This window comes from Triticum aestivum, chromosome 3A, assembly GCF_018294505.1.
Source record: "Triticum aestivum cultivar Chinese Spring chromosome 3A, IWGSC CS RefSeq v2.1, whole genome shotgun sequence".
Lineage (NCBI taxonomy): Eukaryota > Viridiplantae > Streptophyta > Magnoliopsida > Poales > Poaceae > Triticum > Triticum aestivum.
Window position 1 is genome coordinate 695295280 of NC_057800.1, and position 17619 is coordinate 695312898.

Consider the following 17619-nt stretch of genomic DNA (forward strand, 5'->3'; position numbering starts at 1 on the left):
CCGGACACAAGTCACACAACAACTCGTGCACCAAGGAATCGAGTCCAACCACCCATGGCCATCCATCCAGGCCCCCACCTGGCAACGGAAGCTGGAGGTGGGACCAGAGGAAAGCTGTCGTGCGGGCCAGGCCAGAGCAGTGCGGCGTGTTCCACACACGCCACCACCGGCTCTCGGAGTAGAAAGCAGCAGCTAGCGCCTTCCCCTTCCCTCCGCTCCCCACCCAACCCAAACCTGCGCCCAAAACCCCTCTCCCCGACCTGAGATCTATCGACGATGGCGCCCGCTCCTGTGCCCCTCCCCACGCCTGATCCGAGCGCTACGCCAGATCCCGACGCAGCGCCCCAGGCCCCGGCGGCGGCGGCGGCGGCCCCGCTCACCCCCGAGCACTGCGCCGCGCTCAGCCGGCTGGCCGCCAGGTCTGACGCCGACGCCGGCGCGCCGACGATCCCTCTTACACCCGAGCTCATCGCCTTGCTGCGCGGCGAGCCCAAGCCCTCCCCCGAAGACCACTCCGACTTCGCCCTCCGCCTGAGATTTACCCAGCAGCGCCTTGACGCCATCTCCCCCAGCCTTCCCTCCGCCACGCCCCCGCCGGCGCCACCGCAACGCCCACAGTCTCCCCTGCCCCCGCCGATGTCTCACGTGCCACCGCCCCCTCCTCCGCCCAGCGCGCATGCCAACCCATTGCAGGCCTCGTCCTCGGCCGCCAGCCTCCCCTCCGCCATGCCACCTCCGCTACGCCCACCGTCTCCCCCGCCGACACGCCCAAACTCTCCCCTGCCCCCGTCGCCGCCAGGGGCGCCGTCTCCCCCTCCGCCCAGCGCGCATGCCAACCCGGCGATAGAGATGGTGCCACTGCGAGTCATATCGGCGCAGGAGGACATGCTCCAATATCGCCCACTGGTGCTCCGCTCGCGACTCACCTTCGAGGCGCTCTGGGGCCGCTACCACCGCTACGCCGAGCACAACCCTGTCCCCGGCAGCCGCAACCGGGCCAACTTGCGGGCCCTCGGCGCCATGATCAAAGGGAGGCTCTGCCTCAACCGCGATAAGCGCATCGTAGGGCCCATGCCGGGCGTCTTTGTCGGCGACGCCTTTAACTACCGCGTTGAGCTCCTCGTCATCGGCCTGCACAACCAAACGCAGGCCGACATCGGCTACGTGCCCGCCAGCAAGGTCGACGGGGGCCACCCCGTCGCCACCAGCATCGAGGACGCAGATTTTTTGAGCTTAGGCATCCCGGTCGCGTTATCGTGGGCGTTGATTCAGAGGCTTGTTCTTGAGATGTGCGATGACTCTGTGCAATTTTGCAGCGTTATTATAGGACTCGGGTACTGTATACTTTGTTTCTTTCCTCCGCCGATGGAATCCAATCTGCTCTCTCTCCCTGCCTTTTCTTTTCTCTCTCTCCCTCTCAACTCTCACATGCGCTCTCTCTCTTGTCGAACACAGCAGCTCTTTTGTTCGTCTTCTATCTCAAAATCTCTCTCACTGTCTCACCAGGAGGAAGATAGGCTCTCTCTCCTCCCCAAACTCTCAACACCGCCTCATGGAATATGCAGTTCTTTTCTCTCTCTTCTCGCACACAACATGCCGAACAGACTCTCTGTCTCTCCCCATGCCATTTCTCATCTCTCTCACACACACAACTCTATATCTCAAGAAAAAAATAACTCTCTCTCTCTCTCTCTCTACCCTGCCATGTCTCTTCTCTCTCACTACCCTGCCATGTCTCTTCTCTCTCACACACAACTCCCTATTTTTTTAAAGATCTCTCCCCTGCCATTTCTCCTCTCTCTCACATAGAACTATCTATCTCAAGAAAAAAAAGCTCTCTCTCTCTCACCTTTCTCGTCTCTCTCCCTCGCAACATCTCTCTCACATATGGGATGCAGTGAGTTTTATGCCCAGAGCACCTCAGTTCGTATTGCCATATAATATAGCATGTGCCCTTGTCTCTTTGTGTTTGGGCATGCAGCTCACGGGAAGAACAGTGAGCTACGAGTTCCTGTAGCCCCCTGGTGTCTCCCGTAGTCACATCATAGGCATAGCCTGTTAAACGGGTTGGGATATGGCCCATCAGCTCTGTGAAATGCTTTTGACCACATGACGACAATCGTGATTCAGATGAAAGGAGCGGCTAGGATAGAGGCGCCCCGATGCGTAAGCTCTCACATACGTTTTCGCACCAGCATCGTATCCTCGGGCAGGTACCTCGACGACCACGACAACGGGGGCGTCTTGATCTACACGGGAAGTGGCGGCAACCTCGCTCTCACATACAGCTGCAACTATGGCATCGAGGTGCGCGTCATCCGCTGCCACGACTGCCACGCCAGCCCCAGCGGCAAGCTCTACGTCTACGACGGCCTCTACAAGGTCTATTGCACCACCGAGATCTGCAAGTTCAAGCTCGTGCGTGTGCCCGGCCAGGAAGCGCTCGGCAACAACATCTGGCGCTGCGCCAGAGACCTCATCAACCAGCTCGACGCCAAGATCCTGCCTCCCGACTACATCACGCTGGACATGTCCAAGGGCAAGGAAGCGGTTCCTGTCCCCGTCCGCAACTCGGTGGACCATGACGCCTTTCCCCTCGAGTTCGAGTACCTCGCACGCCCCGAGTTCCCGGCGCCGCCGGCGATGCCCGGCCACAAGTGCTGCATCAACGCCAAGACTGCGTGCAGCGAGACGTCCGGCTGCGCCTGCGTGAAGAGGAGCGGCGGAGGCGGCCGAGCGTACAATGCTGACGGAATGCTCTTGAGGGGACGGTCGGTGGTGTACAGGGCCGGTCCTGGGAGTTCAGGGGCCCGGGGCGAAACTATAATCCGGGGCCCCTATAAATTACCTTGAAAATTTTCTTCTAGCTTGCCATATGCAATGTCTAGCGATGGTATCAATATTAATCTTATTCAACAATTTCTTTTCAATGTGTAAAGTTGCCAAACCTAACCTCTTTTGGGACATGTACAAACCTCACACCGAATATATAGCTATTTAAAAGATGCATGTGCTTTTTATGATAGGACAAAAACAATACCTCAGCCATTATCACCATATCCAGTGCTTACTTATACATGTCCTTGCTGATAAGAACTTTTGCTCTTTGATAAAGCATTAGAAAACCATCTTCCAAGACCTGTAGATTAACACAGATAACGAGTTAAATGGTATAGCTACATCAGAAATCCATTGAAAAAAGATTAAATATTTCACTTGATATCATTTGCAGATCTAAAATACATTGTTTTCCACCCACCTTGATCCTGCAGATTTATTTCATCTGTTCCAAATATCTACCAAAAACGTCTTATAATTTGGGACGGATGTACAGTAAGTTGAAATCTTCTTCTCAACCATCTGAATGTCTTCGAGATAATACTACTTTTCCAATGCCAGGGGGAAGTCTGCTTGTGGCGACCAAGTTTTTCCCACCAGAGGAAAGACAGAAATCTCAAAATCCATACGAACGCGCAAGATTCGACAAAAGAATGGAGCGAAGGGATACTTACCAGAGGCTGCCGACGAGCGTACTTGTGTACTCCACCGTCGCCGCCGCCACAGCAATGGCGGCGATGACCTTGTCGTGATTGGGGGTGTTGACGGCGCAAAAAACAAAACGTGGAGTCGTGGGCATTCTACGCTAATATCTGGAGCGCTTGGCAACGATGGGGTCATACCGCCGGTCATGAGCTGGGCCAGGCCCCATGTACATGATATTGCCTACAGGCCCTGCAATCCCTAGAAAAAACAAGAGGAAGCATGACCCTTGGTTACGTGCCTGAGACTGAGAGGGGGCCCATGGGATCTGGGGGCCCGGGGCGGTCGCCCCCCCTGCCCCTCCCCAGGGCCGGCCCTGGTGGTGTACGAGTGCGGCGCGTCGTGCGGGTGCCCGGCGAGCTGCCCCAACCGGGTGACTCAGCGGGGGATGAGGCACCGGCTGGAGGTGTTCCGGTCCACGGAGACGGATTGGGGCGTGAGGACGCTGGACCTGATCCAGCCGGGCGCATTCCTCTGCGAGTTCGCCGGGGACGTGCTCCTCACGGATCACCCCCGCATTGCCAACGCGAACGCCAATGCCAATACTGGCACGTCAACCGAGGAGTGGGCCCACTACCGGACTCGCGGGCTATGCCTACGGCCCAGGGCCGTCGGCATAGGTCCTTTGCCGTCGGCATAGATCTATGCCTACGGCTGCCGTCGGCATAGCCCCGTCGGCGTAGATCACGTCAGCGTAGATGTGTCAGACCGTCGGCGTAGTATAGCCGTCGGCATAGGTGCATATGCCGACGGCCGTGGGATAGCCGTCGGCATAGTTTAGCCGTCGGCGTTGTTTTCCGTCTGACGGCAACGGACGGCGCCGTCAACAGCGCTGGCGATTCAGGGGACGACACGTGGCGCAGGTATGCCGACGGCTTGGCCGTCGGCATAGATGGAAATCTATGCCGACGACCTAGTCGTCGGCATACCTGCGCCACGTGTCGTCCCCCGGCTTCTCCTGGCGGCAGGGCTATGCCTACGGCAAAGCCGTCAGCATAGATGGAAATCTATGCCGACGACTTTGCCGTAGGCATATCTCTGCCACGTGGCAGCTCCTGGTTTCTCCTGGTAGCAGGGCTATGCCTACGGCAAAGCCGTCGGCATAGTTTTTCATATATGCCCACGGCTTTGCTGTAGGCATAGATGTGCCACGTGGCAAGCCCTGGTAACTCCTGGGCGTATATATGCCGATGGCTTTGCCGTAGGCATAGTTTTTTTTTATTTCCCCTGTTTTCTCTTTTCCAATTCATTTGACAACATTTCAAAACAGAACAATATGAAATTATGCAGAAATATGACAATTCATCATGTGAACATACTCAAGTTCATCTAAACATACTCAAGTTCACCATCATCATCTAAACATACTCAAGTTCATCACATCATCTAAAGATCATCACCGATGGAAGTTCATGAACATAAAAGTAGTGCAAGACATGAAACATGATAAAAGTAGGAATATGAAAGGCATGGCACGATGGCCACATGCACGGAATCATCAAGCAAGAGCACCCCCGCCAAAACCACCACCTCCGCCATAACCACCACCACCTCCGCCAAAACCACCCCCAACCACCACCTCCGCCAAAACCGCCATCGCGACCACCACCACTCTGCCAGATCGGAGTGACTGGGGTCGACGGAGCAGGAGTCGAGCCACCGGTCCCCTACATGTTTCAGAAAAGATTCTAACGGTAAATATGATATGATAGTGTTTCATGAACGAGAACTAGTTTGCTAGTAGTTAGGCAAATGTACTAACCGGACCATCACTGCCTAGTGCCACCCATTCATCGAACGTGGGCACGTGTGGGGGTTCTCCCGCAGGTGGTGGTGGGGGTCCCATTTGTGGTGGATCCGTGCGGTTAGTCCAAGACGCCAACATAGCCTGAATGTTAGTTAAACAAGCAAACTAGAAGATCAGAAGGAATGAAAGTGCAAAAATTTAGGTTGGTTTTAAGAGGGCAAAACTAACCGTCATCATCTGACGGTTGTAATCATCGTTTGCCTTCACTCGTTTCAAGTACTCCCGCACCTCGAGATTCCTATGCTCGACAAACTCCTTATATGCCTACATAATTTAGGTTGTTTCTAAGTGAGCAATGCTGAAAATAAACTGAGAATGCAAGATAGAAAAAGATAAAGAGGAAGTACTTACAGCATGCTGGCGGGCTAAGGGAGTCTGTGAACGCCCCGTACTCTCTAACTGGCTCGGGTTGCTAGCCCGAAGCCGTGTGTACGAGATCGAAGGAGTGATCAAGCCATCGAAACACGGATACCGGCCATTCTTCTTCCCCTGGATGGCCACCACCGCCGTGTCGTCGATCTGAGACTGGGCGACCTCAGCAACAGGAACATCCGGATGCAACTCCTGATAGTGATGAATGTAAGACCCCAGGTGCTCCTCGGTCTTGCCGTAGTACTGGCTCTCGCCCTCCTTGCGATGACTCCGCTCGCGGGCCAGCTTCCACGACTCCATGTCTGAGAGCGGCCTCTTCAACTTGTCCTCCTACAACGTCAAATAGAAGTCAGCCATACATAAGAACATGACGTAAAGAAGAACAAAAATGCATCATGCACATAGATATACCTTCATGGCCTTGAAGCCCCAGTGGTTCCTGTTTCCTTGGCCGTGTGTCCCGTCGTCTCCACGGTTAGCCCGGGCCTTGATGCTCTTGGCAGCAAACTCTGCATCGGCGCCGAGCCACCTATCCACCAAACTCGCCCATCCGTCATGCCTTCCATAGCACCAACGAGGAACAACCTATGCAAATTTTGGAAGCATGACATGTGAGCACGAAACATATAGTTGACTGCTTGAAACAATGAAAAGTTAGTAATAGTTACCATCATGAACTGCTCCTTGCTCAAGGTAAGTCGTAGCTTCTGCGCTTGAGTTTTGGTCATCTTTTGGTGCAGGTAGTAGTGGTAGTACTGCGAGACGGCAACCCAGCGCACCTCGTACTGCAACTGACGAGCTTTCTTCTTCGCAGCCGCAAGCAAGACCACGTCGGCTCTGGCCTTGTGCTCGTCAAGAACTCTATAGAGTTGCTGCAATCATGCAAAAACCAGAAGCAAACAAGGCATGAGTTGAGTGATTCAATGATAAACTATGAACGAAACTGAAGACAAGTGATTCAGAAGAGAACTTACCCAAAATTTGGTGATCACGGCCTTAGCGGTCGTCCCGTACTCCGCGTTGCTGCAAGCCTCGTAGTGGGCCCAGCTCGTGGCCAAAACCCGCTGCTGCGGGTCCCTGTCTGGCCGCGGGCAGAATAGGCCAGGCCAAAACTCCTTCAACAGGACAGTGATAAGGCCGTTCGGTTTACGGCCCTTTCCGTGAAGGATCCAGTTTCTGCAAAAGAATCAAATGATTGCCATGTGTACAATAAGAAAATGTTGTCATGTGTTGAAAATATGATTGAGAGGCACTTACTCTGTCCCCACAGGTTCAATGAGCCACTTGTGCTCCTCGATAGAAGGTGGTGTAGGTAGTCCGGCATTACCACGCAGCCACCCCTGCGAAGAACCCGGTGGCAAGTCACCCCACAACGCGGGATCAACCTCCCCTCCACCCTCCTCGGCCTCCTCCTCACCCTCCTCCTCGGCCTCCTCCTCCTCACCCTCCTCCTCGGCCTCCTCCTCCTCGCCATCAGGAACATACTCCTCCTCCTCAGACTCAGAAGGTGCCTCTGTATAGGAGGGCATCGAAGAAGACCCTCCTATTTCAGACACGGCCCGGAGTTTTTTGCCCCGGTTGCCTCTCCCCCCACCTCCTCCTCCTCTAGGGGCTCTCCCCCCACCGCCTCCTCCTCTAGGGGCTCCTCCCCCGACCCCTCCACCTCCCTGTGAGGTGTCATCCTCGCGTAGTCGGGAGGGAACCTTGTGGGCTCGTCCACTCCGAGTAAGTCCTTTAAATTTACTGAGGAAACTAGCGCCGCTGGACTTGCCCATGATTATTAAACCTGCATTGAGAAGAGAATAAACAATTAGTAAGGATATCAATTAAACAAGCATACAGGAAAAACATTAATACCAGAAGAGCACATTAAGCATACTATTGTAATGATCATTAAAAGAACTTACATTTTCTAGAACCCATATGAATCATCACTATTGTAATCTATTTGTGGACCGGTCTCATCATCACTATCACGCATATCTTCTTCGTTGTCTGACGGAGGTGGAGGCTCTTCCTCATCGTCAGCGTCTTCATTTAACTTTTCAAGCATAATTATGTCTCTTTGATTCACAACTGCCTCACCATCAATCCGTGCGTCGTCGTCGTTTGGGTCCAGGTCAACATAACCCAAGTCATCATCCTCGTTGTTTCGGACCACGTCATCATGTTCCTCTTGATAGAACACTCCCTCGTATGTCATGGGGTTTATGTTGTAGTAATCATCATCGTTCGGGTCCGGTAGCTTACCATGCGGCGACACCTTGAACACAACTTCCCAACCCTTTAGGTACTCTTTCTGGCATGGGTAAGGCAGATAATATACTTGTGTGGCCTGGGTAGCGGCGATAAAGAGATCAGCTCCGGCATAGACGGTTGATGGTTTAACTTCAACTAAACCAACAGAAGGCGTATGTCTCAGACCCTTTTTGGGGTCGAACCATCGGCATTTGAACACAGTGAGACTTAGGTGTTCGCGGCCACGTTTGAATGTAAGCTCGTATATTTTTCCTACCCTTCCGTAGTAATCTACTTCATTATCTCCTTCAGTGAAGACTCCGGTATTTATGGTTTTGGGATCAGGCCGACTGTTCTGGTGCTCCTCTGTATGGAAGCGATACCCATTCACATCATACTTTTCGCATGTCATGACGACAGGATCAAAACCCATGGAAACCCATCTCAATTCTTCATCCATTGATTCGGTCGGATCATTTCCCTACAAGTTTAATTGAAATTATAGGGTGCATGAGTTTAATTGAAATTATAGGGTGCATGAGTTTAATTGAAATTATAGGGTGCATGAGTTTAATTGAAAGTGTGAAAAATTACTTTCTCGATGAACCACGCAACGAAATTTTTCCTTCCATCAGCACCCTTTCGGAGAAGAGCAAGTGCCTCCGCTTCAGAAGGAGGCAGCATTCCCGTCCATTCTTCTTCAACGAATCGACTACAATAAGAAAAGCGGTATAAGAACTAGGCAAAGTGAACATAACGAATTGACTAAAAGAATGGTGCAAAGGTATTACCTCATCCACTCATCCTCAACTTCCTTGATGTTGTGCAAGATATAGAACATGACATCCTCCCACTCATCTCGTGGCATGAGATAAGATTTCGAGCATCCAGCCCTACTACCTTGCCCGATGAATAGAGGCAACTTGGGTTTATACTTGGGTTCTTCTGTATTGTATCGAGACACCTTATTGTGCAACGTGGGAACATGGTCCGGATAGTAGGCTGTCCTGAGGTCTGCCACCTCCTCTAGGATAACTGCCTCAGCTATGGAAGCTTCAATCTTAGCTTTGTTTCCACATTTCTGTCTCAGATGCTTGTTCTGTCTCTCAGGGCCGTACTGCCAACGATTCTGCACAGGGCCCCCCAACAATACCTCGTTCGGGAGGTGCAAAAGGAGATGTGTCATCGGAGTAAAGAAGCCTGGCGGGAAGATCTTCTCTAGCTTGCATATCAACTCCGGCGCCTTCTTATGCATTTCTTTTATCTTCTCAGGACATACTTCTTTAGCACAAAGCGTGCGGAAGAAATGGCTTAACTCCGCAAGCACACGCCAGACACGCTCGGGAACATAGCCCCGAACCATCACCGGCATAATCCGCTCAATCCATACATGATAGTCATGACTCTTGAGCCCGGTCACTCTGCCCGTTGAAAGATTGACCCCCTTACTTATATTCGACGCATAACCATCAGTGAACTTCACGACGTGTTTCAGCCACTTGAATGTCTCCATCTTATGATCCTTTTTAAGTACGAAGTCAGCATCTGGCTTGAACCAAGATTTTCGACTGCCTGTGGGAGGCTGCATGTGTAGACGTGGTCTATCGCAAATATTCTGTTGATCAACTCTAGCATTAACATTATCCTTTGTCTTATCAGGAATGTTGAGGATCGTGTGAAAAAGGGACTCTGCGACATTCTTTTCGGTGTGCATCACGTCTATGTTGTATGGAAGTTTGAGGTCCTTAAAATAGGGAAGCTGCGTGAAGGGGGTAATGTGAGTCCAGTTGTGCGTCTCACCATATCCTTCAAAAAATTTCCCTTTACTTTTTCCTTTGCCCTCGCCCTCGTCTTCGCCTGTGGCTTTGCCTTTGCCTTTGCCTTTGCCTTTGCCTTTCCCCTCACCGGCAGGCTTAAGAGCTTTCAGCTGAGCAAGCACATCCGCACCAGAAAACGTTGGAATCTCGTTTACTTCATGGACAACTTTGCCTTTTGTGAAGTTCTTCTTGTCTTCCCTATCAGGATGGTCTGGAGGGAGGAACTGTCGATGCAGGTCAAATGCAACATACTTGCCACCCTTCTTCAGCCAAATGAAAATCAAGGCCTGCATGCACACTGGGCAAGGCATCTTTCCACTTGTACACCATCCGCAGAACAAGGCATAACCGGGAAAGTCATGCATGCAATATTGTAGCCAAACTTTCATCAAGAAATTTTTCTGCAGATGTCGGTCGTATGTCAACCTCGGGAAGTACCAAGAATGGTGCAAATCATCCACCAACGGCTGCATAAACACACTCAAATTCTTCCCCGGATATTCAGGCCCCGGAATTATAAGCGACAGGAACATGGTCTTGCGTTGCATTATGGCGCCGGGAGGGAGATTCAGCGGAATAACAAATACGGGCCAACAGCTGTATGGATTAGACGACATACCATATGGATTGAACCCATCACCTGTTATAGCAATTCTGACATTCCCAGCCTCGGCTGCTTCCTCCGGGTACTCTATATCGAATGACTTCCATGCTTCACCTCCTGATGGATGTACAATTTTTTTTGGATTGTACCTTTTCCCTTCCTTGTGCCACTTCATCATTTTGGCAGACTCCTCGGTGATGAAAAGGCGCTGCAGTCTTTTTATAAAATCAAGATACCGAAGAACCTTCACAGGGATTTTTAGCTGCTGCTTCTGACCATGCTTATCGACCACCTCAATATACCGAGAGGAACCGCACTTCCTACAGTACTTGTCATCCGCATACTCATGCCTAAACAAAAGGCAATTCTTTGGACAAACATGTATTTTCTCATAGTCCATCGAGAGCGCCTTCATGATTTTCTTCGTACCGTACATGGTTTTCGGCAGTTCATGGCCCTCAGGCAGGCTGTTAGCCCATACTCCCAGAAATGCTTCGAAGCAACCTCGGCTACAGCCGTACTCAGCCTTGACTGCCATCAGTTGCGAGATGGCATCCAGCACAGACAGCTTGGCACCCTCATAGAGAGGTTTCTTTGACGAGGCCAAGATTTCCAGGAAGGCCTTTGCGGTTTCCTCCGGCTCCTCCGGTTCATTCGCTGAATGTGACGGAGGTGTCGGCTGTGCAGCAAAGACATCATCTAGCATGTCTCTAACCCCATCGTCCTCATAACCAGCGACGCGTTGTCGTATCACATCCTCTCTACCACGGTCCCGCTGGGCAAAGTTTATCGGCATATTAAAGTTGGGCATAAATCCATGCGTGCGAAGGTGCTTAGTCATCTCACTCTTATCTCTGCGGATACGCCTCTTACATCTGGCACACGGGCATTCTGGCACCATCCTCATTGGACTACGGAATATCTCTTTCAAAAACACATCAGTTTTCTCGACCCACTCTGTTGTTACTTGATTCCGACGGAAAAACCCACTATACATCCACTGATTATCTGCCATCTCTGCTTTATTGGAAGCCACACAACAAAATTAAGGATTCATTTAAATTACTCACATCAATATTTTATTTTTTACAAGGTTGACGAGAAACGACATTTAATCCACCTACATCTCTAATAGGTAAAGATGGGTCCTAATCCCACCCGAGAATGTGTAGATTGAGTACGTTGTCCATGCTCTACCCCATTCCGAGACAAAATTTCGGCAGCACCTCCCCGCTGTTCTCCAAATACACGTCTCGGCAAAATGCCGAGAGAATGTGCATCCGGAGAACAACAGGGAGGCGCCGCCGAAATCCTGTCTCGGAACGGGGTAGAGCATGAACAACGTACCCAATCTACACATCCTCGGGCTGTCCGTGGAAAGCGCTGGACAATCCGAAAGAGCTGCGGTGATAAATATGCAATTGAATGCATATTTATCGATGCAACCCTTTCGGACGGGAGACCTAGGTTACGCGACTTGATGTGAAAATTTAATCTAGTGACATGGAAAAAAAGTGGACGAGGTCATGGAATTGTTGCTCACCCTCCGATGTAGTCGATCAAAGGAGATGGACGATCGTGGACCAACACCTCCAACGTCGACAATCACTCCACGAAGATGGAACACCACAAATCCTGTTAATTACACCGAGTGAAAAAAATTTAGGTCATCACCTCACATTAAGCATTGATACTTTTAACTATGAAAAAAATCATGTTTCGTCAAGTGTCAAATTTTGTCCTTCAATTTTTTTAGCAAGATCATCATGATTAAATAACCACTCATCATATCATAATTTTGCAGCACATCTCACATAGCTACTTAACATTAAGCACTGACACTTAAAACTATGAAAAAAAATCTTATTTTGTCAAGTGTCAAATTTTGTCCGGTTCAATTTTTTTGACAAGATCATCATGATAAAAATAATCACTCATCTTATACCAATTTTAGAGCACATCTCAAATGACAAGATCATCATGATAAAAATAATGCAAACTAACAATCTAACATCCTAACATCCAACATTCAACTATATATCAACCTAACAACCTAACATCTAACATCTAACCTAACAATCTAACATCCAACATCCATCCATGCATTCATTCATCCATCCAACAGTAGAAAAAAATGCAAAAAAATGAAAAAAAAACGCAGCTCACCGAGAGGGGCGTGGCAGGGGGCGAGGCGGTGGAGGGGATGGTGAGGCAGGGGCGGTCGGGGACGGGAGGGATGGGGCCGGACGGAGCCGCGGCCGGCGGGGTCGGGAGAGGCCGGGGCGCCGGGGTTAGGGGAGGCCGGCGCAGTGGCGGGGTCGGGGGAGGCCGATGCAGCGCGTGGTCGGGGGAGGCCGGGGCGACGGCGGGTGGAGACGGCGGCGCCGGCCGGTGTGGAGGCGGGGGCGGCGACGCGGCTGTGGAGGCGGGGAGGGCAGCGGGCGTGGTGGAGGCGGGGAGGGCGGCGGCGGCAGGGGGAGGTGCGGGGTGCGGCGGCGGCGGCAGGTCGGGGTGGGGGGTGCGGCGGCGGCGGCAGGTCGGGATGGGGGGTGCGGCGGCGGCGCAGGTCGGGGTCGGGGGGTGCGGCGGCGGCAGCTCGGGGTGTGGGGGAGACAGTGAGTGGATGGGGGAGAACGCGAGTGGATAAGGTCAACTATGCCGACGGCTAAGCCGTCGGCATAGCTCAGGGCGCCACGTGGCACCTATGCCGACGGCTTAGCCATAGGCATACTTTTTTTCTTTTTTATTAACCACGTCACCGATCCGCGTATAAGCTTCCCTATGGCCGCAGCTATGCCGACGGCTTTGCCGTCGGCATATTTTTATTTTTACTTTTCTTATTTTGTATAAATTTTGTAATGTTTTCTTATTTTTTATAAATATTTTAATGTTTTCTTATACATATTTTTTACATGCAGAACATTATTTAAAATGTACCATACATTTTCTTTAATGATTTGAAACATTATTTTTAATGACATGATCTTTTTTTATATTGTACAACAATTTTCTAAAATATCACATATATTTTTTTCTATGGTCTCGCGAAAGGTGATACATAGGAGAGCAACTGACTGAGGGGTACCGTTACCGAGTGCCTGATCCGGTAACTATGCGAGTGCCTGATCCGTCTACTACCGTGTCATCGCCGTCCATGAGGGGGGCCACGCCCCGGAGACACGTGCCGCCTCTTCGGACATGCCACCACACCACCCCACATGTATGAGGGCCCGGTGCGACGCTCCGGTGGCATTGCTACCCCCCCCCCCAGGGCCCCTGTCCTCCCTAACCCTAGAGTGGTTGACTTTCCATGGATAGGCTTTGAACAGTGGACCTCTCCATCCGGTTGTTTTAGGTCAGCTCAGAGAGACACCTGGGAGCAACATCCGGGCCAAACCGACAGCTACATCCCCTCCGTGTAGACCCGATGCGTCCGTTTCCCCCCTCCAGGTGCCGGCGGCGGCGCCGTCCGTGAGGGGGGGCACACCCGGACACGCGTGCCGGGCATTTGCAACCACCACAACACTTCCAAACACATGAGAGGCTGCCTACGCAAGATTTGGCGGCATGCTAGCCCCCGGAGGCCGCCTGCCACAGCCGTAGATGCGCTAAGGGCAATCCGCGTAGAGGGGATTTTTCGGATACTTCTCCATCACCAAAAATTATGAAAAAAATATTATCGTTCCTATAGCACATGTGCACACGTCGTGCAAAAAAACTCATGATTTTATTGCGCTCCGAGTATTTAATAATATTCACGCCGCATCGTTACCGCAGAATGGCTACTACCGTGTCATCGCCGTCTGTTAGGGGGGGGCCACGCCCCGGAGACGCGTGCCGCCTCTTCGGACATGCCACCACACCACCCCGCATGTATGAGGGCCCGGTGCGACGCTCCGGTGGCATTGCTACCCCCCCCAGGGCCCCCGACCCGCCTAACCCTGTAGCGTTTGACCACGGGATCTAGCCCTTTGACTTTGCACGGACGGGATTTGACCAGTGGACCTCTCCACCCGGTTGTGTTAGGTCAGCCCATAGGAACACTTTGGAGCAACATCCGGGCCAGACGCACAGCAAGATCCCCTCCGTGTAGACCCGACGTGTCTGTTTCCCCCCTCCAGGTGCCGGCGGTGGCGCTGTCCGTGAGGGTGGGCAAACCCTGGAGACGCATGCCGCCTCTTCGGACATGCCACCACACCACCCCTCATGTATGAGGGCCCGGTGCGACGCTCCGGTGGCATTGCTACCCCCAGGGCCCCCGTCCCGCCTAGCCCTGTAGTGTTTGACCACGGGATCTTGCCCTTTGACTTTGCACGGACGGGTTTTGACCAGCAGACCTCCCCACCCGGTTGTGTTAGGTCAGCCCATAGGAACACTTTGGAGCAACATCCGGGCCAGACCCACAACAAGATCCCCTCCGTGTAGACCCGACGCGTCCGTTTCCCTCCTGCAAGTGCCGGCGGCGGCGCCGTCCGTGAGGGGGGGCACACCCCGGACACACGTGCCGGGTGTTTGCAACCACCACAACACTTCCAAACTCGTGAGAGGCCGCCTACGCAAGATTTGGCGGCATGCTAACCCCCGGAGGCCGCCGGCCACAGCCGTAGACGCGCGAAGCGCAATCCGCGTAGAGGGAACTTTTCGGATACTTCTCCATCACAAAAAATTATGAAAAAAATATTATCGTTCCTATAGCACATGTGCCCACGTCGTGCAAAAAAACTCATGATTTTATCGCGCTCCGAGTATTTAATAATATTCACGCCGCATCGTTACCGCAGAATGGCTACTACCGTGTCATCGCCGTCCGTGAGGGGGGCCACGCCCCGGAGACACGTGCCGCATCTTCGGACATGCCACCACACCACCCCGCATGTATGAGGGCCCGGTGCGACGCTCCGGTGGCATTGCTACCCTCCCAGGGCCCCCGTCCCGCCTAACCCTGTAGCGTTTGACCAAGGGATCTAGCCCTTTGACTTTGCACGGACGGGATTTGACCAGTGGACCTCTCCACCCGGTTGTGTTAGGTCAGCCCATAGGAACACTTTGGAGCAACATCCGGGCCAGACCCACAGCAAGATCCCCTCCGTGTAGACCCGACGCGTCCGTTTCCCCCTCCAAGTGCCGGCGGTGGCGCCGTCCGTGAGGGGGGCCAAACCCGGAGACGCGTGCCGCCTCTTCGGACATGCCACCACACCACCCCGCATGTATGAGGGCCCGGTGCGACGCTCCGGTGGCATTGCTACCCCCCAGGGCCCCTGTCCTGCCTAACCCTAGAGCGGTTGACCACGAGATCTTGCCCTTTGACTTTCCACGGACAGGCTTTGAACAGTGGACCTCTCCACCCGGTTGTGTTAGGTCAGCTCAGAGGGACACCTGGGAGCAACATCCGGGCCAAACCGACAGCTACATCCCCTCCGTGTAGACCCGATGCGTCCGTTTTCCCCCTCCAGGTGCCGGCGGCGGCGCCGTCCGTTAGGGGGGCCACGCCCCTGAGATGCGTGCCGCCTCTTTGAACATGCCACAACACCACCTCGCATGTATTAGGGTCCGGTACGATGCTCCGGTGGCATTGCTACCCCCCCCAGGGCCCCCGTCCCGCCTAACCGTGGAGCGGTTGACCACGAGATCTAGCCTTTTGACTTCCCACGGACGGGCTTTGACCAGTGGACCTCTGCACCCGGTTGTGTCAGGTCACCCGTAGGGACACCCGGGAGCAACATCCGGGCCAAACCCACAGCTACATCCACCGTGTAGACCCGACGCGTCCGTTTCCCCCCTCCAGGTGCCGGCGCCGTACATGAGGGGGGCACACCGCGGACGTGAGGGGGGTCACACTCTGGAGACGGGTGTCGGGCGTTTGCAACCGCCACAAAACTTTTGTCGGCATAGCTGTTTTTGATTTTAATAAAATATAATGATCTATATTCAAAAGAACATGACCGCACATTATTAACGTGCTCGAAAAAATACAAACCATATATATATATTCATAATATATGAAAAAAATACAAACTACATATATATTCATATGTATGTTTATATTTAACATGCTACATGTTAGTTTATATAATAATACATAAAAAAGCTTAAAAAATACATATGAAAAAAAGTCTACCTATGCCGACGCTATGCCGTCGGCATAGAGACGGCCAGGTTTTAGGCGGCGGGAGGCGTGCCGCGGATCGCTGACGTGGCAGGTATGCCGACGGCAGCCGTCGGCTTAGCTCATGGACGGTGCGCCGCGGATCTGTGACGTGGCATGACGATATATGCCGACGGCCGGCCGTCCAGGCCGTCGGCATAGATTTGACGACGTTAGCCGCTGGTCATGGGCGGGGTTGCCGGGCCCACGGGTATGCCGACGGCCTGGGTATGCCGACGGCTGCTGTCGCCATGTTCGCAGCTGGGCCGACGACATATGTATGCCGACGGGTGCCATCGGCTTAGCTCGTGGTAGCCCGACGGCCAAGATACGCCGACGGCCAAGACGTGGCTGTCGGCATAGCGCAAAGTAGGCCGACAGCAGCCGTCGGCATTGATTTGGCCGTCCGGGTAGGGCCAGTTTCCGGTAGTGGCCTGCTTCATCGACCCGAGGAAGTTTCCGACGAGGTGGACGGAGTGGGGGTACGCCCCCGCGGCCGTGCTTCCAGACGACGGCGAGGAACCGCCCCGTTTCGTGCAGTGCCCGGCGCCGAGGTACATGCTCGACATATCCAAGAGGAAAAACATCGCGGCCTACATCAGCCACAGCAGCTTCGTGCCAAACGCCTTCGTCCAGCTCGTGGTCCATGGTGACGAGGACGAGTCGTGTCCCCACCTGATGGTCTTCGCCATGGAGATCATCCCGCCGATGAGCGAGCTGAGCATCGACTACGGCCTCGATCAGTGATCGATCGGCAACGTTTCCTGTATGTTTACCTTCATTTCTAGTTGCCATGAACCATATTCTGTCATTGTTATCGATTGTACCATTGGATGGACGCAATGCAAGACACCTTCGACTGAACTGTTTGCTTATATTTCTTGTGCCTGGTTAATTTGCTGTGTTTGCACTTTGCAGTCGGCAAGTTATAGCCTGAACTCATATTTGCATGAGTTGATCCTGGGCTCGACATCATAACCATGGAAGTGAGGTTTAGTTCAGAATTTCGATCGGTTTAGTTTTCTATAGAGTCGATGCAAAGGTTCATGAAGTTGTGGTGTTTCGCTTGAAGAAGCAGAATGGATATGGTGCACGC

General features: G+C 52.8%; 1 protein-coding gene across 1 annotated transcript; it reads left to right on the forward strand.

The window, feature by feature from the left end:
- Positions 1 to 276: 276 nt before the first annotated feature.
- On the forward strand, positions 277 to 17270 carry LOC123057175 (histone-lysine N-methyltransferase family member SUVH2-like). Its single transcript, XM_044480283.1, has 4 exons — positions 277 to 1202; positions 2190 to 2787; positions 3872 to 4108; positions 16944 to 17270. The coding sequence occupies exons 1-4, from the start codon at positions 277 to 279 to the stop codon at positions 17268 to 17270; spliced, it is 2088 nt and encodes a 695-aa protein (XP_044336218.1).
- The last annotated feature ends 349 nt before the right edge of the window (positions 17271 to 17619 follow it).